The following is a 25,742-nucleotide window of genomic DNA, read 5'->3' as shown; positions in this document are numbered from 1 at the left end:
AAGGATGTGATGGTTCAGGTTAAAGGATGTGATGGTTCATGTGTAAAGGGTGTGATGGTTCACGTGTGAAGGGTGTGATGGTTCACGTGTAAAGGATGTGATGGTTCATCTGTGAAGGGTGTGATGGTTCACGTGTGAATGGTGTGATGGTTCACGTGTAAAGGATGTGATGGTTCATGTGTGAAGGGTGTGATGGTTCACGTGTAAAGGATGTGATGGTTCATGTGTGAAGGGTGTGATGGTTACCATGCAAAGGGTGTGATGGTTTATGTAAAAAGGGTGTGAAGGTTGACGTGTAAAAGGTGTGAAGTTTATGTTTATATGCCTGTTTTAATTACACACTTTGACCCTGCACTGGCTCCTGGTCCACATGAATTCACATGACACTATGGAAGTGAACATGGACAGATGTGATTCATTGACCCTGAAGTCTCCCCTCAGGAACTTGTTTAAATCAGTACATCTGAAAAGCAGGTATTAAATCTGCACGAGTGGAAAATAATTACAATGTTGAAGAGGATTTTTCTCGATCAAATCGTATCATATAATCTGTATATTTCTGACACTCCGGCCTGAGTTTAATACGCTGTATGGGAAAATGTTCCTTCATGACCTTGAGGCTAAGTAAATTGAGATTTGACTCTGACGCTATGCAGATTCGATTTGAAATGACATTAAAGCTGAATAACTTGACCAACATTCCAATTTGGACCATTAAGTTTATTGACTCAAGATTTTACCTTGAACCCAGACATTATGGTTGCACAAGCCAGGTCACTCTTAGTGCCGGTCCCAAGCCCAGATAAATGTGGAGGGTTGTGTTAGGAAGGGCATCCAGCATAAAACATGTGCCAAATCAAATATGCGGATCACGAATCAGAATTTCATAGCGGATCGGTCGAGGCCCGGGTTACCAACGACCACCACAGGTATCGTTAACAACAGGGTACCGGTGGAAATTGTGCTACTGTTGGCTGAAGGAGGAGAAAAAAAGGAGGAAGATGTCTACAGAGACAGCAGGGAAAGGAGAAGTGTAGGAGAGTGGAGGTTCGGGTTGGTACTTTAAATGTTGGTACTATGACGGGTAAAGGGAGAGAGGGAGCTGATATGATGGAGAGGAGAAAGGTAGAGATGTTGTGTGTTCAGGAGACCAAGTGGAAAGGGAGTAAGACCAGGAACATTGGAGCTGTTTAAACTGTTCTATCATGGTGTGGATGGAAAGAGAAATGGTGTAGGGGTGATTCTGAAGGAAGAGTACAGTAAGAGTGTAGTGGAGGTGAAGAGAGTTTCTGATAGGGTGATGATCGTGAAGCTGGAAGTTGAAGGGGTGATGATAAATGTCATCAGTGCCTATGCTCTAAAAGTGGGTTGTGAGATGGAGAAGAAGAAAAAATTCTGGAGTGAGTTAGATGAAGTGGTAGAAGGAACCTAGGAATGAAAGATTGGTGATTGGGGCAGACTTTAATGGGCATGTATGTGAAGGGAACAGAGGTGATGAGCAGGTGGTGGGTAGGTATGGTTTTATTGAGAGGAAAGTAGAAGGGCAGATGGTGGTAGATTTTGCTAAAAGGATGGAAATGGCAGTGGTGAACACGTATTTCAAGAAGAAGGAGGATCACAGGGTGACGTATAAGAGTGGAGGAAGGTGCACACAGGTGGACTATGTTCTATGTAGGAGATGCAGCCTAAGGGAGATTGGAGACTATAAGGTGTTGGCGGGGGACATTGTAGCTAGACAGCATCAGATGGTGGTCCGAGGATGGTTTTAAGGGGAAAGAAGAAGAGGAGGAGAGTAAAGACTGAAAGAAGAATAACATGGTGGAAACTGAAGGAGGAGGGGTGTAGTGTGAGGTTCAGGGAAGAGGTCAGACAGGAGCTCGGTGGTGGTGAAGAGGTGCTGGATGATTGGGCAACTACTGCAGAAGTGATAAAGGAGACAGTTAGAAAGGTTCTTGGTGTAACATCTGGAAATAGAAAGGAAGACAAAGAGACGTGGTGGTGAAATGAGGAAGTGCAGGAGAGCAAAAGGAAAAGGTTGGAGAAACAGAAGTGGTATAGACAGAGTGATGAGAAAAGTAGGCAGGAGTACAGGAAGATGCGGCAGCAGGTAAAGAGGGATGTGGTGAAAACCAAGGAAAAGGCATATGAGGAGCTGTAGGAGAAGTTGGACACTAAGAAAGGAGAAAAGGATTTGTAACTCTTGGCCAGGCAGAGGAACCGAGCTGGGAAGGATGTGTTGAGAAGATGGAGGGAGTATATTGAGCAGCTGAACAACGAGGAAAATGAGAGAGAGAGAGAGAGAGAGAAGGTTGGATGGTGTGGAGATGGTCAAGCAGGAAGTGGATAGGATTAGTAAGGAGAAAGTGAGAGCAGTGATAAAGAGGATGAAGAGTGAAAAGTCGGTTGGACCAGATGACATACCGATAGCATTGAGCATTGAGATGTTCAGGAGAGATGCAGTGGAGATTTTTTAACCAGATTGTTTAACAGGATTTTGGAAGGTGAGAAGATGCCTGAGGAATGGAGAAGGAGTGTGCTGAAACTGATCTTTAAGAATAATAGAGATCAGACCTGCAGTAACTACAGGGGAATAAAGTTGATCAGTCACACCATGAAGTTATGGAAAAGAGTAGTGGAAGCCAGGCTGAGAGAAGAGGTGACCATCTGTGAGCAACAGTATGGTTTTATGCAGAGGAAGAGCAACACAGACGCATTATTTGCTCTGAAAATGTTGATGGAGAAGTATAGAGAAGGTCAGAAGGAGTTGCATTGTGTATTTGTGGATTTAGAGAAAGCGTACGACAGGGTGGAGAGAGGAGTTGTGGTATTGTATGAGGGAGTCTGGTGTGTCAGAGAAGTATGTGAGGGTGGTGCAGGAAATGTATGAGGACAGTGTGACAGCAGTGAAGTGTGCAGTAGGAACGACAGACTGGTTTAAGGTGGAGGTTGGACTGCATCAAGGATCGACTCTGAGCCCTTTCCTTTTTGCAGTGGTGATGGACAGGTTGAAGGACGAGGTCAGACAGGAGTCTCCCTGGACTATGATGTTTGTGGATGATATTGTGATTTGTGGTGAGAGTAGGGAGCAGGTGGAGAAGATCCTGGAGAGGTGGAGATATGCGCTGGAGAGAACGGGAATGAAAGTCAGTAGGAGTAAGACCGAGTACATGTGTGTGAATGAGAGGGAGGGCAGTGGAGGGGTGCAGTTGCAGGGAGAAGAGGTGGAGAAGGTGGAGGAGTTCAGGTACCTGGGGTCAACAGTGTAAAGTAATGAAGAGTGTGTTAGAGAAGTGAAGAAAAGAGTGCAGGAAGGATGGAGTGGGTGGAGAAGAGTGACAGCAGGAGTGATTTGTGATAGAAGCGTATCTGTGAGAGTGAAAGGGAAAGTTTATAGGACTGTGGTGAGACCTGAGATGTTGTATGGATTAGAGACAGTGGCATTGAGAAAGAGACAGGAGGTGGAGCTGCAGGTAGCAGAGCTGAAGATGTTGAGATGTTCATTGGAAGTGACGACAATGGACAGGATTAGAAATTAGTTCATTAGAGGGACAGTGCATGTAGAACGTGTTGGAGACAAGGTGAGGGAGGTGAAATTGAGATGGTTTGGACATGTGCAGAGGAGGAACATGGGGTATATCAATAGGAGAATGCTGAGGATGGAGACACCAGGAAGGGGGAAAAGAGGAAGACCAAGAAGGAGGTTTATGGATGTGGTGAAGGAAGACATGCAGGTAGTTGGTGTGACAGAGGCAGATGTAGAGGACAGGGGGGTGTGGAGACGGCTGATCCGCTGTGGAGACCCCTAATAGGAGAAGCCGAAAGAAGAAGAAGATGAAGAAGACTAAGAAGAAGAAGACTTAAGATTTGACCTTGATGTTATTTGACTTGTGATTTGACTTTGAGGCTAAATGACAATGTTTGACCTTAAAGCTTAGTGACTTAGGATTTGATCTTGAGTCTGAGTTTACACTGTATTTGACCTTGAAGTTATTTCAGATTGCCCATGATGTAACGAGATTTGACTTTGAGGATGTGTTTTACAATGAATTTGAAGCTAATTGACTTCTTCAAAATTACAATTTTAACAAAGTGAATGAAGATACTTACAATTTTATTTTGAGACTAAGTGACGAGATTTGACCTTGAAGTTAATTGACTTGAGATTTGACTTTAAGTATGTGATTTAAGATTTGACCTTGAGCCTGAGTGATTTAAGATTTGACCTTGAGGCTGGGTGATTTGACTTTGAGGATCGTTGGATTAAGATTTTATCCTGAGGTTTGACCGGAGCCTAGGACTTGGAAAGATAACTAACAAGCTTTCCTTTGACAGCTGAGATATAAATCCAGTTAAATCTTTATAAATATAATGATTATTTTAAAAGTGTTATACAAAGAGATTTAGAAACAAACAAATACAATTTATCTTAGAATTTTGGTGAAATTGCTTAAAACCCCTTTAAAAATATGTGGCTTGAGACTTGGCTTTGACAAAGAAAACAGAAATAGGTGTAAATTTAAACTTGATTCTCTGTTGATCTCCATACGAGGTGGCATCAAAAGGTTAGAAGACTCGCTCTGTTTACGAGGAAGTATTTTATTTATCTACGTTTTCAAACTGTCACCTTCAAAATAGTCCCCTTGCATAGCAATACAGCTCCTAGTGTCCCCTTCTGGAACATGTCCTGGAAGTCTTCTTTTTGAATCGTGCCAAGCAGCTTCTGCGATTCGTGCTGGATCTCCACGAAGCAGTCAAAACGCCGACCTTTGTGTCAAAGCCAAGTTGCCAAAACATTCAGCCAACGTGCATGATGATCGTCGAAAAACAATTCATACGATCTCACTTCCAGCCACCCTACTCTACAGATTTCACCCTCTTCCCAAAGATGAAGGTCCAGATCTATGGTCACCATTTTGACCCATTATGGAGATCCAGTTTACTTTCTCTAAACAGAGCTGGTCTCTAAACTTTTTGAAACCATGTGTGTTCGTTATTTAAGTGAGCACCAGAGAAAAAGTCAAAGCAAAAGTCAAATGAAGCCGATTCTGATGGTGAAACCTGTCGCCAGCTTCCTTTTTATTTCTTCATGAGTTTTAACACTTGAGCTCAATGGTACACTTCCTTTTCATTGCTTCTTCCAGCTCCACCCTCCATTTACAAACCTGCATGTCAACACCGCCCATCGCTACAGATATCAATCAGTAATGTAATGTCAATTATTTGGATTTCATTATTCTATAAATTATATCATCATCAATACGTGTCATGTGACAGCAAGCTATAAGCCATAATTCCTTCTTGTCAATTCCTGTATTGAAAAAAATGTACTTTAGGCTGAATACACAGCAGGCTATAAAAATAAAAAAAAATAAAAAAAAAAGATTGAGATACAGTAAAAGCAGGATGAATAAAGGGCCTCTGCGTAAGTGGAGATTATAATAAGATGCTCAGAACGCTATCCTGTAGTCATAGCTCCCAAACCAAACCGTTCTAAATCTATTCAATCCTATTCTGCCATCAACACTCCAACATCTTCCTCAGAATGTTCCACCACAGAAATACATCCCACCTTTTCATTTCACTTCAATATACAGCCCATTTTGTGTTTTGCAGGAACTCTCTGTGCAGCAACAAGCTCGAATAAATTACACGCCACAATCGCCAGTACTTTTTTTTTTTACTACATTTTCCATCCGGCTTGTTTTTGCGGAAAAGGGAAGGACAGAAGATCCTGAACAACCTTTTAATTGAGCTGACAAGAAAATAGCTGTTTTTTATCTTTTCCTGTGGAACGCAAATAACTATTCAAATTCCATCTGGAAATAGCAAGGAAGCTCTAAAACCTGACATGGAAATGCTTTTCGCTGTTATTACACACACACACACACACACACACACACACACACACACACACACTGGGTCATAACTCTTTTTTTCTATTTCTCAACGCATGTTTGGTAACAAACTTGCTTTAGAAGGTTATTGAGTTGCTAGGAAACCTAGAGGGAGGATAAAGGATAAATATATCGGAAGCCATTACAACAATCGAGTCAATCATTTCTAGTATTAACGGGGAGGAAAAAATAAAACACGAGCACCATTTTGCCACTACGGAGGTATAAATGAATAAATGAACATAAATACATGTAAACGATTATGTCAACAAATATTAATATACATTTAGTCTCCATTCAGCATTATAATAAGCTCCTCTCACTGGGAAGATGTTCCACTAGATTTTGCGGAGATTCATTTAGACACAAGGGTGTTAAAGCCAGCTACTGATGTAGGTGAGAAGATAAGCAGGCCTGGGGTGCTCAATACGGCTGAAGATCTATGGCAGGAGATCTTCCACTCCAACCCATGGAAAGCAGATCATCATTGGCTTTGTTCATCGTCATGCTAAAACATGGATCCAAAGACGTCCGATACAATCGTGCGCCTTCAACTCTTACATAAGGCTGGAAAAGTCGTGTCCCAATAGTTTTGACCAAACAGTGTATATACAGAATAAATATACAGTAAAAAGCTTTTTCAGTTATAAGCTGTCATAAACTGTACATTGAGCCTCCAGACACCTACTCTTAAGTCAATAAAGGTGAAGTGACATAGCCTCTAACTCCTGTTGGAATAAACCTTTATGAACCTTTCTACTGATTTACGACACTATGATGTCAATAATGAGGAATACACTCTTTATGACAGCTAATCACAATGAACCTTTATAACTGTGTCAAAGCTTTATTTTTTCTCATAACGTTACAATAAAGGTTTGATACACATGTGATTATAATGCGACATTCTATCATAAAGTAAAGAATTGTAATGGACTGTAGATGTATTTAGCAGTAATACACGTAAGAATAAGGCGAGTGAGTTTGTGGAAACACCGGCGTCAGAAAGGCGTGTGAGAGTAAACTCTGAGCTCTGTGATGTTCTCACACAACAGAAGTTAATTACTCACACTGCACTGAACACACACTGATTGTGAAACTAATTAGATATCACATATTTAATCCACACACACTGTGTGACGTGTCAAACTGACCGGAACGTGCGGAACGGCAAGGCAAGAGGAGGAAGATCAAACGAGGAAAAGGAGGAGAAAAATGAGGAGGACAATAAAGAGAAGAAGTAGGAGACGGATGAGGAGAAGGCAAAGGAAAAAGAGGAGGAGATGAAGGAAAAGAGAAAAGAAGGATGTGGAGGAAAAAAGGAGGAGAAAACAGGGAGGAGGAAGAAAATGAGGTAAAGATGAGGAGGAGGAGGAGGAGGAGGAGGAAGAGAAGAAGAAGGAAGAAAAACAGAAGGTGGAGGAGGATGAAAATGAGAAAAGAAGGAGGAGGAGGAAAATGAGGGAAAGGAGGAGGAAAAAGAAGACGAGGAGAAAAAAATAGGAGAAAGATAAGAAGGAGGAGGTAAAGAGGATGAAGAGTAAGAAGAGAAGGAAGAAGAAGGAATGAGATAGAAGAGGAGGAGGATAAAGAGAATGAAGAGGAAGAGGAGAGGAGGAAGAAGAGAGAGAAGAAGAGGATTAAGAGGAAGAAAAGGATAAAGGAGAAGAGAGGGAGGAAATAATGATGGGAATAAAAAAGACCAGGCGTATTTTTCTTCTTCATTTACAGTTTGAGGAGAATCTGGAGAATGATTTGGGTTTTGTGTACGAACACAGGGAAAAAAGAGAAATGAAAAACAGATCAGAGAAGTAAATGAATAGAGAATCTTCTTCTTCTTCTTTGGCTTCTCCCTTTAGGGGGCGCCACAGCGGATCATCCGTCTCCATACCCCTCTGTCTTCTACATCTGCCTCTTTCAACACTAACTACCTGCATGTCCTCCATCGTCGTCACTCCCAACGAAAACCTCAACATCTTCAGCTCTGCTACCTCCAGCTCCACCTCCTGTCTTTTACTCAATGCCACTGTCTCTAATCCATACATCATCTCAGGTCTCACCACAGTCCTATAAACTTTCCCTTTCACTCTCACAGATACTCTTCTATCACAAATCACTCCTGCTATCACTCTTCTCCACCCACTCCACCCTGCCTGCACTCTTTTCTTCACTTCTCTAACAAAATAAATGAATAGAATATGTAAAAAAAAATAGAAGACATGGAGGGAAAGAAAGGCAATAAAAGTGATGTGTTTAAGTATTTATAAAGCATTATAAACCTTGGTATAATTAGTTCTATAGAAAACTTTTGTAGTGTTCATAACACATTAAATCACTAAACCACGCTATACATAGCACACTGTGAGATTATAGAATGTGCTATAAGCACTGTATACCGTATAATGAGTCATTTTAAGAGTGTAAATGCATTAAAACTTGCGATACCTTATGAATGCATTATAACGTGTTGTGGATGCCATAAGACATATGGCCTTTAAGGAAAGTGTTCCTGGAAATTGATGTGTGTATGACCATTATAACCTGTTAGAACTGCTTTATCAGGTATCAAATGTCATGTCATAACACCTCAGTGTCAGCTTCATCCTATTAATGCAATCATATGTCTACTCTATGTCACTCTACGCATAGGATATGTCACCTTGCTATCAAAATGTATTTTATTGTATATAAGTATATGTTTATAATGTGTATATAACTCTTCATAAAGGATGTCATTAAGAATCTGTGTAAATGTAAATTGTCCAAAAGTATTTGGACACCTGACATTTACAGCAATTTGTGGTTCTGCCACAAACTTGGAGGCACGCAGCTGTATCAGACGTCTTTGGATGCATTTGGTAGCATGACTTTTTTTTTTCTTCACTTGAACTTGGAGACCCGAACCTGTTTCAGCAGGAATCCAGCTCCATGAAGATCTGCTTTCCATGAGTTGGAGTGGAAGATCTCCTCCTATAGAGCTCCAACCCTATTGAATGATGAATGTGAACAGTGACTGCATCCCAGGTCTCCTCACCTTCTCACCTACATCAGTACCTGACTTTATTAACAACCATGTGGATAAATGAATCTCCACAAAATCTTCACAAAATCTAGTGGAACATCTTCCCAGAAGAGTGGAGCTCATTATAACAGCTAATAACTAAAACTTTTTATGTACAGAGATTAAATCTGTTATTGTTTAATAAATTAAGCATGTGTTAGATTTCTTACTGTGATTAAATACTGTGTGTGTGTGTGTGTGTGTGTGTGTGTGTGTGTGTGTGTGTGTGTGTGTGTGTGTGTGTTCATTACCATCGTAGCAGTGAAGGGAATGTTGTCTATGAGTGAGGAAGCCAAAGCCGAGACCCACATGACCAGGATGATAGCGATGGCCAGCCGCTCGCCCTCTGGTACAGCCTGAGAGAGGAGATAACAACAGAACTGTCACACACACACACACACACACACACACACACACACACACACACACACTGGCATCCTCCCTCTTCACAGGCATTTGAACGGCATCACTGTGGTGTGTGTGTGTGTGTGTGTGTGTGTGTGTGTTCATCACACACACTGTGTTTTCCCATCTTCATCTCTGTGTTTCTCTCAGTCATAAAACAATCATTCTCTCTCTCTCTCTCTCTGTTCCTGTCTTCATCTTTTCTGACCTAATCCTGTGTCTCTCTTTGTTCATTCTCTCTCTCTCTCTCTTACAGAGCCTCTTTCTCTCTCTCTTTGTTCCTGCCTTTCTCTCTCTCTTCCAGAGCATCTCTCTCTCTCTTCCAGAGCATCTCTCTCTCTCTCTCTCTCTCTCTCTCTCTTTCTTTCTGTTAGCTTTTATATGTATCTCTCTTTCTCTCTAAATTTTGTCCATATTGTCTGTGTGTCACTGCTTCTCTCTCTCACTATAGTCATCTCTCTTTTCTATTGATTTCTGCCTGTCTGCCTGCCTGCCTGTCTGTCTGCCTGCCTGTCTGTCTGTCTGTCTGTCTGTCTGTCTGTCTGTCTGTCTGTCTCTTTCTCTCTCTCTCTGCCTGTCATGTATAATTACTCAGAACGGAAAAGGACCGTGCGCTAAACCTGAGCTGACGTCTCCATCGGAGTGTGATCTCCAGCCGAGCCTGAGCAAATCACACCTGCTGTAATATGACCCTCGAAATCACACACACACACGCACGCGTACACGCACACGCGCACACACACACACACACACACACACACACAAGTTTTTGGTAACATACAGACTGCGTGAGTGTGTGAGTCAGGTGCAGATCAGCAGATCAGAACTAAGTAAGATTCACAGCTCATCTCACACTCTTGTAGATGTTTCTGTGCAGAAAGTTCTGTGTGTTTAGAGTCGGGTTCTGAAGCTGCTCAACTTCTCTATCAGATTATTCTGTGGTTTGCACGTATCTTACACTGCTTACGTTTTTTTCTTCTCTTTCATTGTGTTTATTTCGTTTTTATTAAAATGAATCTGGAATCTGATGTTTTTTGTTAATTTTTTGGATTTTGAGGGATAATTGAACTCGTCACTCGTCAGCTACACGTACACGAGAACATTCAGTTCAGTCCTGGTCAGACGTCTGTCCAGTGTGTCGACGTGTCCATCGGTGTGGGACAGAAAGCTTGCGGTGTTTTTATGATTGTCAGTATTTCTCAAAAACACACCAGACAAAAGACTTACTTTAATTAGAGCTGCGGTTTGAGCTCCGATGTAGTCGATCAGCTGCAACTGAGCCAAAGCCTTAAAACACACAAAACACACAGGGGAGTCACAAACTACACAACTGTATGTACAGTATGAGTGTGTTCAACCTGCCCAAGTTCTCCCACACCACCCCACTGCTGCTTCCTCCACTGGCTTCCGGTAGCTGCATGCATCAGATTTAAAACACTGATGGTGCCTACAAGGCTAGAATGGACCAGCACCATCTTGTACTTGTGTGTTTGTGTGTGTATGTGTGACAGAGTAGTGTTAGAGTGTTGGAGCTGGATGGAGGTGTAAATATAAAAATAGCCGTACCTCCATGAGCACGAACAGTGAGGCGAAAAACAGGAGTGTGGCCCATTCAACCCTGTGCAGGATCATCTCAAAGTCCTGAATATCAGCCAGAATGAGGAGCCACAGAGCACCCAGTACTGCGATCCAACCTGAGAAGAACCAGGAAGTACCTAACATCAGTACCAAATATCATTTCTAAACACAAATAGTAAACATCTACACCGAAACATCTACATGATGTTCACCAAGAACTTCTTCCAGAGAGTCAGTTCATATATGAGAGTTTAAAACTCCTCCTGCTGTCAATCATTCTAACACTAAATGTTTATAGGATCTGGTTTCAAAACCCAGCCTTCATTTTATTCACTCTTTCTAACTCTCTCACACACACACACACACACACACACACACACACACACACACACACACAATCAGTAAGACTGAATCACCCGAGATCCTGCATTCCACTCACGCACTCCCTTTACATCTTTCAGCAGACAGGAGGCAGAACAAACAGGCCACTTCATCACACACACACACACACACACACACACACACACACACACACACACACACACACACATTCAACTGCTATCTAATCTCTGCAGTTATCGGACTAATTAACTGATCATGTAAACACAACACACTGAACACTTTCTGATCGTTGAGAGACTCTGGGATCAGATTAAAGCCAAGATTGGATCTGATATGGAGAGAACTGGTGTTCAGAAATCTAATGTGGAGAGATAATAAAACTGTAATAACACTCAGCTTCACACACCGTAACAACACTCAGCGTCACACGCTGTAACAACAATCAGCGTCAATCAGCGTCACACGCTGTAATAACACTCAGCTTCACACGCTGTAATAACACTCAGCGTCACACACTGTAATAACACTCAGCTTCACACGCTGTAATAACACTCAGCTTCACACGCTGTAATAACACTCAGCGTCACACGCTGTAATAACACTCAGCTTCACACGGTGTAATACCAATCAGCGTCACACGCTGAAATAACACTCAGCGTCACACGCTGTAAAAACACTCAGCGTCACACGCTGTAACAACAATCAGCGTCACACGCTGTAATAAGGCTCAGCTTCACACGCTGTAATAACAATCAGCGTCACACGCTGTAATAACACTCAGCTTCACACGGTGTAATACCAATCAGCGTCACACGCTGTAATAACAATCAGCGTCACACGCTGTAATAACACTCAGCTTCACACGGTGTAATACCAATCAGCGTCACACGCTGTAATAACAATCAGCGTCACACGCTGTAAAAACACTCAGTGTCACACGCTGTAAAAACACTCAGTGTCACACGCTGTAAAAACACTCAGAAACACACGCTGTAATAACACTCAGCGTCACACGCTGTAATAACAATCCGCATCACATGCGGTAATAACACTCAGCGTCATGCTGAAAATACACTCAGCGTCACACACTGTATAAACACTCAGAAACACACGCTGTAATAACAATCAGCGTCACACGCTGTAATAACAATCAACATCACACGCTGTAATAACACTCAGGGTCACACGCTGTAATAACACTCATCACACACTGTAATAACACTCCGCGTCACACGCTGTAATAACACTCAGCGTCACACGCTGTAACAACAATCAGCGTCACACACTGTAATAACACTCATCACACACTGTAATAACACTCAGCGTCACACACTGTAATAACACTCAGCGTCACACGCTATAATAACACTCAACATCACACGCTGTAATAACACTCAGCTTCACACGCTGTAATAAAACTCAGCATCACACGCTGTAATAACACGCATCACACACTGTAATAACAATCAGTGTCACACACTGTAATAACACTCAGCTTCACACGCTGTAATAACACTCAGCTTCACATGCTGTAATAACACTCAGCGTCACACGCTGTAATAACAATCAGCGTCACACGTTGTAATAACACTCAGCGTCACGCTGTAATAACAATCAGCGTCAAATGCTAAAATAACAATCAGCGTCACACGCTGTAATAACACTCGGCATCACACAATGTAATAACACTCCGCGTCACACGCTGTAATAACACTCCGCGTCACACGCTGTAATAACAATCCGCCACACGCTGTAATAACAATCAGCGCACACGCTGTAATAACACTCAGCTTCACACGGTGTAATACCAATCAGCGCCACACGCTGTAATAACAATCAGCGTCACACGCTGTAAAACACTCAGTGTCACACGCTGTAAAACACTCAGTGTCACACGCTGTAAAACACTCAGAAACACACGCTGTAATAACACTCAGCGTCCACACGCTGTAATAACAATCCGCATCACATGCGGTAATAACACTCAGCGTCATGCTGAAAATACACTCAGCGTCACACACTGTATAAACACTCAGAAACACACGCTGTAATAACAATCAGCGTCACACGCTGTAATAACAATCAACATCACACGCTGTAATAACACTCAGGGTCACACGCTGTAATAACACTCATCACACACTGTAATAACACTCCGCGTCACACGCTGTAATAACACTCAGCGTCACACGCTGTAACAACAATCAGCGTCACACACTGTAATAACACTCATCACACACTGTAATAACACTCAGCGTCACACACTGTAATAACACTCAGCGTCACACGCTATAATAACACTCAACATCACACGCTGTAATAACACTCAGCTTCACACGCTGTAATAAAACTCAGCATCACACGCTGTAATAACACGCATCACACACTGTAATAACAATCAGTGTCACACACTGTAATAACACTCAGCTTCACACGCTGTAATAACACTCAGCTTCACATGCTGTAATAACACTCAGCGTCACACGCTGTAATAACAATCAGCGTCACACGTTGTAATAACACTCAGCGTCACACGCTGTAATAACAATCAGCGTCAAATGCTAAAATAACAATCAGCGTCACACGCTGTAATAACACTCGGCATCACACAATGTAATAACACTCCGCGTCACACGCTGTAATAACACTCCGCGTCACACGCTGTAATAACAATCCGCGTTACACGCTGTAATAACACTCCGCGTCACACGCTGTAATAACACTTAGCATCACACGCTGTAATAACAATCAACGTCACACGCTGTAATAACACTCAGGGTCACACGCTGTAATGACAATCAGCGTCACACGCTGTAATAACAATCAGCGTCACACGCTGTAATAACAATTAGCATCACACATTGTAATAACACTAATCACATGTTGGAATAACACTCAACGTCACATGCTGTAATACCACTGGCCGTCACACGCTGTAATAACAATCAACGTCACAAGCTGTAATAACACTCATCACACGCTGTAATAACAATCAGCGTCACACACTGTAATAACAATCAGCGTCACACACTGTAGTAACACTCAGCTTCACACGCTGTAATAACACTCAGCGTTACACACTGTAATAACACTCAGCTTCACATTGTTTAATAACAATCAACATCACACGCTGTAATAACAATCAGCGTCACATGCTGAAATAACACTCAGCGTCACACGCTGTAAAAACACTCCGCATCACACGCTGTAATAACAATCCGCGTCACACGCTGTAATAACAATCCACATCACACGCTGTAATAACACTCTGCTGCGTCACATGCTGTAATAACAATCAGCGTCACGCTAAAATACCAATCAGCGTCACACGGTTTAATAACACTCGGTGTCACACAATGTAATAACACTCGGCGTCACACAATGTAATAACACTCCGCGTCACATGCTGTAATAACACTCTGCATCACACGCTGTAATAACAATCCGCGTCACACGCTGTAATAACACTCCGCGCCACACGCTGTAATAACACTCCGCGTCACACGCTGTAATAACAATCCGCCACACGCTGTAATAACAATCAGCGCACACGCTGTAATAACACTTAGCATCACACGCTGTAATAACAATCAACGTCACACGCTGTAATAACACTCAGGGTCACACGCTGTAATGACAATCAGCGCCACACGCTGTAATAACAATCAGCGCCACACGCTGTAATAACAATTAGCATCACACATTGTAATAACACTAATCACATGTTGGAATAACACTCAACGCCACATGCTGTAATACCACTGGCCGTCACACGCTGTAATAACAATCAACGTCACAAGCTGTAATAACACTCATCACACGCTGTAATAACAATCAGCGTCACACACTGTAATAACAATCAGCGTCACACACTGTAGTAACACTCAGCTTCACACGCTGTAATAACACTCAGCGTTACACTGTAATAACACTCAGCTTCACATTGTTTAATAACAATCAACATCACACGCTGTAATAACAATCAGCGTCACATGCTGAAATAACACTCAGCGTCACACGCTGTAAAAACACTCCGCATCACACGCTGTAATAACAATCCGCGTCACACGCTGTAATAACAATCCACATCACACGCTGTAATAACACTCTGCTGCGTCACATGCTGTAATAACAATCAGCGTCACACGCTAAAATACCAATCAGCGTCACACGGTTTAATAACACTCGGTGTCACACAATGTAATAACACTCAGCGCCACACACTGTAATAACAATCAGCGCCACATGCTGTAATAACACTCTGCATCACACGCTGTAATAACAATCCGCGTCACACGCTGTAATAACACTCCGCGTCACACGCTGTAATAACACTTAGCGTCACACGCTGTAATAACAATCAACGTCACACGCTGTAATAACACTCAGCGTCACACGCTGTAATAACAATCAGCGTCACACGTTGTAATAACACTCATCACATGTTGGAATAACACTCAACGTCACATGCTGTAATAACACTGGCCGTCACACGCTGTAATAACAAGCAGCATCACACGTTCTAAAAACACTCAGCGTCACACGTTGTAATAACAATCAGCGTCACACGCTAAAATACCAATCAGCGTCACACGGTTTAATAACACTCGGTGTCACACAATGTAATAACACTCGGCGTCACACAATGTAATAACACTCCGCGTCACATGCTGTAATAACACTCTGCATCACACGCTGTAATAACAATCCGCGTCACACGCTAAAATACCAATCAGCATCACACGCTGTAATAACAATCAGCGTCACACGCTGTAATAACAATCAGCGTCACACGTTGTAATAACACTCATCACATGTTGGAATAACACTCAACGTCACATGCTGTAATAACACTGGCCGTCACACGCTGTAATAACAATCAGCATCACAAGCTGTAATAACACTCATCACACGCTGTAATAACAATCAGCGTCACACACTGTAATAACAATCAGCGTCACACACTGTATTAACACTCAGCTTCACACGCTGTAATAACAATCAGCGTCACAAGCTGTAATAACACTCAGCTTCACACGCTGTAATAACAATCAACGTCACATGCTGTAATAACACTCAGAATGACACTGTAATAACACTCCGCATCACACGCTGTAATAACACTCAGCGTCATGCTGAAAATACACTCAGCGTCACACTGTATAAACACTCAGAAAAACACGCTGTAATAACACTCAGCGTCACACGCTGTAATAACAATCCGCATCACATGCTGTAATAACACTCCGCGTCACACGCTGTAATAACAATCAGCGTCGCACGCTGTAATAACACTCATCACGTGTTGGAATAACACTTAACGTCACACGCTGTAATAACAATCAACATCACATGCTGTAATAACACTGGCCGTCACACGCTGTAATAACAATCAGCGTCACACGCTGTAATAACAATCAGCGTCACACGCTGTAATAACACTCATCACACACTGTAATAACAATCAGCGTCACACGCTGTAATAACACTCAGTGTCACGCTGTAATAACACTCAGCGTCAAACGCTGTAATAACACTCAGCGTCACATGCTGTAATAACACTCAGCTTCACACGCTGTAATAACACTCAGCGTCACACGCTGTAATAACACTCAGCGTCACACTGTAATAACACTCAGCTTCACACGCTGTAATAACACTCAGCGTCACACGCTGTAATAACACTCATCACATGCTGTAATAACACTCAACGTCACACGCTGTAATAACACTCAACGTCACACGCTGTAATAACACTAAAAGTCACACGCTGTAATAACAATCGTCACACACTGTAATAACACTAGCCGTCACATGCTGTAATAACACTGGCCGTCACACGCTGTAATAACACTCCGCGTCACACGCTGTAATAACAATCAACGTCACACACTGTAATAACACTGGCCGTCAGATGCTGTAATAACACTGGCCGTCACACGCTGTAATAACACTCTGTCACACGCTGTAATAACAATCAGCGTCACACGTTGTAATAACACTCAACTTCACCTGTTGTAATAACACTCCGCATCACACGCTGTAATAACAATCAGCGTCACCTGTTGTAATAACACTCAGCGTCACACGCTTTAATAACAATCAGCGTCACACTCTAAAATAACAATCAGCGTCACACGGTGTAATAACACTCGGCGTCACACAATGCAATAACACTCGGCGTCACACAATGTAATAACACTCCTCGTCACACGCTGTAATAACACTCGGCGTAATAACAATCAACATCACACGCTGTAATAACACTCCGCGTCACACGCTGTAATAACACTTAGCGTCACACGCTCTAATAACAATCAACGTCACACGCTGTAATAACACTCAGGGTCACACGCTGTAATGACAATCAGCGTCACACGCTGTAATAACAATCAGCGTCACACGTTGTATTAACACTCATCACATGTTGGAATAACACTTAACGTCACATGCTGTAATAACACTGGCCGTCACACGCTGTAATAACAATCAGCATCACAAGCTGTAATAACACTCATCACACGCTGTAATAACAATCAGTGTCACACACTGTAATAACAATCAGCGTCACACACTGTAATAACACTCAGCTTCACACGCTGTAATAACACTCAGCGTCACACACTGTAATAACACTCAGCGTCACACGCTGTAATAACAATCAGCATCACATGCTGAAATAACACTCAGCGTCACACGCTGTAAAAACACTCCGCATCACACGCTGTAATAACAATCAACGCCACACGCTGTAATAACACTCCGCCACACACTGTAATAACACTCAGCTTCACACGCTGTAAAAACACTCCGCATCACACGCTGTAATAACACACCGCGTCACACGCTGTAATAACACTCCGCGTCACACACTGTAATAACACTCAGCTTCACACGCTGTAATAACAATCAACGTCACACGCTGTAATAACACTCAACATCACACGCTCTAATAACACTGGCTGTCACACGCTGTAATAACACTAAACGTCACACGCTGTAATAACAATCAACGTCACACACTGTAATAACACTGGCCGTCACATGCTGTAATAACACTCAGCGTCACACACTGTAATAACACTCAGCATCACATGCTGTAATAACACAGCGTCACACACTGTAATAACACTAAGCATTACACTGTAATAACACTCAGCATCACATGCTGTAATAACACTCAGCGTCACACACTGTAATAACACTCAGCATCACACACTGTATTAACAATCAGAATCACGCTGTAATAACATTCACCGTCACAAGCTAGAATAACACTCAACATCACACTGTTATTACACTTAGCATCACACGCTGTAATAACACTCAACGTCACACACTGTAATAACACTCAGCGTCACACACTGTTATAACACTCATCACACCCACAACTCGAAGGAAACCTTCTGAAATGCCAAAGTGACATCACTAAGATGCTTAAATAACATGTTGACAGTGTACTTTTGACTTTCATTTTATCAGACTGACACACATTCTGCCTCTGTGCATAGACGTTAAGTGGTTTGATGTCAAGAGGATGTACATGATGTATCAGTTCCTTGCACTGCTTTTTTCTGTTGAATACTTGAAAAACTGGCACAGAAGTCTTTCGTTAGACGCGTAATGTGGTAGCCTGTAGCAGGCGGAGCCAGAAAATCCTTCTCTGCTGGTCTAAACACTATCAGAAGGACTGACCTACATTTACAACCTAAATTATAATATTCGTTCCATTAATTTATTTCCAACAGTTTATTCTCTTCATTTTGTAGAGTTTCTCTCGGCTGCACTGCTTCCAGTACGTGTATGTGGATGTTAGATTTTTTTGTCCAATCAGATTTAAGCCTCTATGTGCTGCCATGTCAATCTAATCTGCCCAGAGCCTTCAGAGTCAGTACTGCTGGACTTTTTACCATAGTCTCCTTAATAAACAGCTCTGTTTCTTTAACCAATCAGATTTCATATTCTGCTTACAGGGCAGCACACTGGCCCAGAATAGCGTCAGCATTTTTCCGTCCTCTGATTTGTTGGTCAGAGGGAAACTGTTATAGCCAGTAACACTGTAGCTCTGCACATATTAATACATCTGAGTTCGACTTTTTTACACCGATGGAGGAAGAGAAATTGATTTGGTCTTGGACATACATAAAAATACATTTTGAAGAAAAGCTAAACATGGTGAGGAGGTCGGCCAACCCTGAAGCTAGCTACGTGTCTCAGCCCAGGAAAGGGTTTGTTCTCCACTTCCAGACCAGTGAATACGAGCGGTACCACTGCATTACAGCCACTGAGGGGCGCTGCACATTTTGAGTCTGCATCTCTGGTAAGTGGGTTGTATTTTATTTAAATTTTTTATGTTTTTGTCATGTTATTAGACAAATATTGATTCTGAACTGCTCCAGATGATGTAGGTGAACAGTTGCAGTTGAGATTTGGAGCTTGCTTTAGTTAAATGGTCTTCACCCTCCATATCTCTCTGTAATGCCATGTGTTGTTATATTGCATTTTTGTATTGTATTGATGGGTTCTATAATTGAGATGTGATAGTGGTGGTATTAAAATGTGGATTTATTCGGGGAAAGTCCCCACTAAAGGCCCAGGTTCCAAATGCACAGCTCCCCCCTGGTGGCAGCTTACTGTAAATCTGGACTCTACAGTTTGAGAATCTTAAAATGTGGACTTGGAGAAATAACTGACATGAACCTTATATGGTTTTACATTTATAGCATTTGGGAGACGTTCTTATCCAGAGTGGCTTACGACTGAGCAGTTGAGGGATAAGGTCCTTGTTTAACCTGCAGGAGCCCAGCAGTGAAAGAATGATTATGGTGGGATTTGAACTTGTGACCTTCTGATCCAGAGTCCAATGCCTGATTTACCACCTCACCCAAATCATGTCAACACTTAAATGCTTTCGTATTTAGGTTTATTTTTCTCTTTGTTTTGCCCTTTCAAGATCCTGGGATAATTCAGACTGTTAAAAACTTGGAACCCCAAATGGATTTTTTAATTCTAGATCTATATCTTGTGACCCACTCTGGAATTATTTCAAACTCTGCAGCTTGGGGTTCTGGAATTTACTTAAACTCCTTTATGGTTTAGAAGTATGAAGATAATTCAGATCAGTGTTGCAGCTTAGAGACTTAGTTTTAGATTTAACAGCTTTGGACTTTGGATTTGGTTCACACTCAAGCAGTGCCATTGTTCCTATGTGCCACAAGACAACAACCATCACCAAATAATTCTACAGTCTCCTGCCTTAATCACTATCTCCCGTCACACTCACACTTATCTTGATGAAGTGCTACCCAGCTACCACCCTCACTGGACCCAATGCAGTTTGTGTATCGTTCAAACTGTTCCAGGAATGATGCCATCTCCACGACCCTACATCTGGCCCTCACCCACCTAGGCAGGGCAGTCTCACCCCAAAGCGTCACATATCGACGCTGTGGATGTTGCGTTCGACGGCGTCCACATCCGACGCCGAGGGTACCCCCTTCGCATCGCTTTTTGACATAGAGAGACGGAACCTCCCCTTGCCTCGCTTTTCGACGCAGATGGTTGAGAGCCCGTGTGCTACACTTTTCAACGCAGATCGCTGTCCTATACACTGAATAAAGTATTATCTATCATAATAAGTGTACAGGAATAATTTTTAAATTTCGAAAAATCCTGAAGATGTCCGTAGCCCTAACCCTAACCCAAACCCTAACCCAAACCCTAACCCTAACCCGAACCCTAACCCTAACCCAAACCCTAACCGTAACCCGCAAATGGGGTTCCGTCCATCTGCGTCAAAAAGCGAAGCGAAGGGTTTCCGTCCTCTCGTCAAAAGCGGCGAAGGGGTACCCTCGGCGTCGGATGTGGACGCCGTCCGACGCAACATCCACAGCGTCGATATGTGACGCTGTGGGGTGAGACTGTGTTGACCTAGGCAATAAGGACACATATGTACAAATGCTGTTCATAGATTCAACACAATCATTCCTTAGCATCTAAATGAGAAGCTGAGTCCTACTAGGCCTGAACACCTTCCTCTTTAACGGGATCCTGGAATTCCTGACTGGATAACCTCAGGAACAGCATCTCCAGCACCACAACGCTGAGCACCAGGTCCCCTCTGAGGTATATTTCCAGTTGTTCACTCTGCTGACTTACGACTGTTTAGCAATTCACAGCTCAAATCACAACATCAAGTTCGCTGATGACACGACCGTGGTGGGTCTCATCAGCAAGAACGACAAGTCAGCATAAAGAGAGGAGGTGCAACAGCTAACAGCCTGGTCTAGCGCAACATCCAGTCTCTGAACTTTGACTAAACTAAAGAGATGGTTGTTGACCTTAGGGGAGCACAAAGTGGCCATTCTCCACTGATCATAGACGGATCCTCCGTGGAGATCGTCAAGAGCACCCAAATCCTTGGTGTTCATCTGGCAGAGAACTTCAAGTGGTCACTCAACACCAGCTCTATCACAATGAAAGCCCAGCAGCATCTTTACTTCCTGAGAAGGCTGAGAAAAGCCCATCTCCCTCCCCCATCCTGACCATGTTCTACAAAGAGACAATCGAGAGCATTTTGAGCAGATGCATCACCGCCTGGTTTGGGGACTGCACCATCTTGGATCGTAAGACTCTACAGAGGATAGTGAGGACGGCTGAGAAGATCATCAGAGTCTCTTTTCCCTCCATCATGGACATTTACACCACATGCTGCATCTGCAAAGCCAACAGCATTGTGGATGAACCCACACACCCCTCACACACACACACACACCACTCACACACCACTCACACACTACCCTCACACACACTTTTTTTACTCTCCTGCCATCAGTAAAGAGGTTCTGAAGCATTCGGGCCTCACATCCAGACTGTGCGACAGTCTTTTCCCTGAAGCCATCAGAATCTTCAACACACAGAACTGAACTGAAACTCTCACACACACACACACACACACACACACACACACACACACACACACACACACACACTGTACTGTGTGTTACTGAGCTGTTACAAATCTAAACTCAAACACATGCATGATATATTTCACACATTTGTGTCTTCAGCACAACAATATTATATTAGTTTATTATTACAAAAATGTTTACATGCTGTTTTTTTAAACATCCATTTGACTGCTGCTGTTGCTGTTTTGCACAACCTTTTGTGTTAATTAACAAGTACACTCCTGTATACAGTTCTTTCTTACACACTGTACTGTATAACACACAGTAGGTTTACTGGCAGCGCTATTTTGTGTTTTGTGTATTTGTCCTACACTGTCTCGTGTTGTCTTTTTGCACTACACGATGCACTATATGCCGCGGGGACACTTACTTTAGTCCTTAACTCTGTGTTATGTAGCTTTATGTTGTTGTATGTTGTATGTTGTTTAATGTAGCACCAGGGTTCTGGAGGATCGTTGTCCCATTACACTGTGTACTGGGTCACATATATATGGTTGAAATTTCAATAAAAGCTTCTTGACTTGACTTCACACCTTGTGGCATTAAACTCGAAAATAAAGTCTGACCTTCAGTAATTTAGGTTTTCTGCATTTATCTCCAAAATGGCTGTTTAGATCTTTACAAAATCTAGGGTTAAATCTTTAATAAGCTCAAGACTCTGGACCTAATATAGACTCATTGGTTTAGTGCTCTGAACTGAACATCTAGTTTATGTAGTACAAGGGATTTAATCCAGAACCAATTTAGAAACGATATCTTGAGACTGAAGTTGATTCCAATTCTGACACTATTGCCAATGGTCTGAATTCAAGCTCACATTTACATTTACAGCATTTGGCAGACGTCATTACCTAGAGCAACTAACATTTATCTTCTACATACAACCAAGCAGCTATGAGGTTAAGGGCCTTGTTCAGGGGCCCAGCAGTGGCAGCTTGGTGTGGCTGGGATTTAAACTAACCTGACCTTCGGGGTCCAAATTCCAATGCCTCTATGTCTTGAGATTTCAGAGTTAAACTGAAAGCTCGGAAGCCAAGATTCATAACGTCAACATTTTTACATTTTACGTCTTTATTTTCTGGTTCTTCGATTTATCAGAATGATTTTTTCCCCCTGATTACGTTTTAAGAGTAAAATCAGAGTAAGCCTCAGGATGAGGTCATTAATGTAAAGCCAGTTGACTCGTTAGTCCTTTCCCTCTCTGAGATCCTGCTGTAGCAGTACAGTAATAAAACAAAGCATTTTGAATCTCCTCTCCGTGCAATTTCATTTCCATGCGCCTCCTGGTCTCACTGCTTAATTCTCCGATAATAAGAGAGAGTCAGGAGCCTCCGCTACGAGACGCAAGGATAATGTGTCTGGTCAAGCTCGGTCATTCTAATCAAAGTCTCATTATACAAGCCTCCCACTTCACTCTTATACACACACACACATGCTGGGAGTAAGACCAACACCAGCAACAAATGATCCCAATTTTTCCACCTATCCTTGGGAGAAAGAAGGGCTAAAAATGCTTCCACCTCCTGTAAAATTGGATTAAACAGGTGAGCCCTGTGATTGCCACTGGGAAATCATTAGGTTGCTGATTATAGCAAATGAGAAGGAGAGGGACGAGAGACATGCAACAAAAGCAGTCATTAGGACTTAGCTGATGATTTATTACCTGGCCAAGGTACTTCTGGAACCCGTGTTCCTCCTTTAAAAAATGCACAAGGACCTATTTTGTTTTGATCAATCGTCAAAGCCGACGTGTTCGAACTGTACAATACCTTTTAGAAATGGTTCTAGATGATAACATGACCTGTTATAACCTTATCTTCCAAGAGTGTGGGCTTTAAAATAACAAGCTGACCAGCTGGCTAGCAAGATCTGAGTCCGATTTCTGGGAACTGTATAGATCACATGCATTCCTCTCTCAGGAAAACCTTAATAACACAGTGTAGGTTTCAAATAGTCTATGACCAAGTTTCCAAAAAAGTTGGGATGTTGTGTAAAATAGAAATTATAAACATTGAATTTTTAACCTGAAAATATATACAATTTTAATGAAATAATAAAGTCGTTTTGAATTTGATGGCTGCAACACATTTTTTTTAAAAGTTAGGGAGTCATGTTTTCCACTGTGTAGCACCAAGTCTACTTTCTGTATACATCTGGGAACTAATGAGACCAGTTGCTGAAGTTTTGGAAGAGGAATGTTGTCCTTTATGTGTCTGATACGGGATTCTAGCTACGCAACAGTTCTGGGTGTCCTTTGTTGTATTTTCTATCTCATGATGCCAAGTGTTTTCAAATGCAGAAAAGGTCTAGACTGCAGGCAGGTCAGTTCAGCAGCTGGATTCTTCGAATACGAAGTCATGCTGTTGTAATAGCAGCAGTATGCAGTTAGCAATGTCTTGCTCAAGGCCTTCCCTGAAAAAAGTCTTGTTCCAGACCGAACCATTTGTTGCTCTAAAACCTGTATATATCGTACAGCATTGATGGAACCTCCAAATGTGCAAGCAGCCCATTCCACAGGCAGTAATGCTCTCCCATACCATCAGAAATAGCAAGCTAGATGGTCCCTCTCCTCTTTAGTCCAGAGAACGTGGTCCATGGTTTTTAAACAAAATGAAAATTTGTCTGATCACAGAACGGTTTTCCATTTTGCCTGGAAAACTGTTTACAGACAATGATTTCTGGAGATGTTCATGAGCCCATGTGTGAGTGTTTTAAATTCACTGCCACCTGAGAGATTGAAGATCACGGCCATTCAATATTGATTTTCGCTTTTGACTCTTTGTGTACAGATTTTTTTTAGATTTCAGAAAACTTTGGATGATGTTATGTTCTGTAAATGAAGAGATATTTAACTGTTAGGTAAACACGGGCTTTGTGAAGCTCCACCCATCTTTACTCTGTGAAACTCTATCATCTTACTGACCTGCTGTCAATTAAACAGATTAGTTGCAAAATGTCTTTCCAACAGTTTCATTTTAATAACATTCACTTTTTCCAGACTTTTGTCATCCCAACCTTTTTGAGAAATTCTAAATTACCAAATTTTTCTTCTCAAAATGGTGCATTTTTCAGTTTCAGTTTACATTTGACACATTTTCTGTGTTCTATTGTGAAAAAAATGTGTGGTTTATAAGATTTGCAAATCATTGCATTCTGTTTTTATTTACATTTTACATAGCGTCCCAACTTTTTGGGGGAATTGGGGTTGTATTTACTGTATATACTGTTTCTTCTATTTGATCTGATCCATAGCAATTTTAGTAACTAAATAAATTATTCCAAAAACAAGGTCTGAATTTGTTTTAAAGTCAAGATCAATATCTAGAAAAAAAACATTGATTCTCTCTTTTACTCTTTTCTGGTTTACAGACATCATTCTTAATGAGTCACAGCCACCGTTTCTCGCTCTCCCACTTCCTATTTTCCTCCTTTTTCTTCTCCCGCTTTTGTTTTGACGTGAATAGGTAAATTCTCTTCATTCTAACATGATAA

At 42.1% G+C, this 25,742-nt stretch overlaps 1 protein-coding gene across 3 annotated transcripts in view; it reads right to left on the bottom strand.

Moving 5' to 3' along the window:
- oca2 (oculocutaneous albinism II) overlaps positions 1-25,742 on the bottom strand; it is a 113,847-nt gene that overhangs the window by 31,649 nt on the left and 56,456 nt on the right. For all 3 annotated transcript variants that reach the window (XM_046853436.1, XM_046853614.1, XM_046853529.1), the window contains 3 exons: positions 10,927-11,054; positions 10,588-10,647; positions 9,207-9,311 (listed from right to left, as the gene is read on the bottom strand). In XM_046853436.1, the coding sequence (XP_046709392.1) occupies positions 9,207-9,311; positions 10,588-10,647; positions 10,927-11,054 (293 nt within the window). The remainder of the gene's footprint in view (positions 1-9,206; positions 9,312-10,587; positions 10,648-10,926; positions 11,055-25,742) is intronic.

This window comes from Silurus meridionalis, chromosome 1, assembly GCF_014805685.1.
Source record: "Silurus meridionalis isolate SWU-2019-XX chromosome 1, ASM1480568v1, whole genome shotgun sequence".
In the NCBI taxonomy this organism is placed as follows: Eukaryota; Metazoa; Chordata; class Actinopteri; order Siluriformes; family Siluridae; genus Silurus; species Silurus meridionalis.
This window is presented reverse-complemented; position numbering and strand designations above follow the sequence as displayed.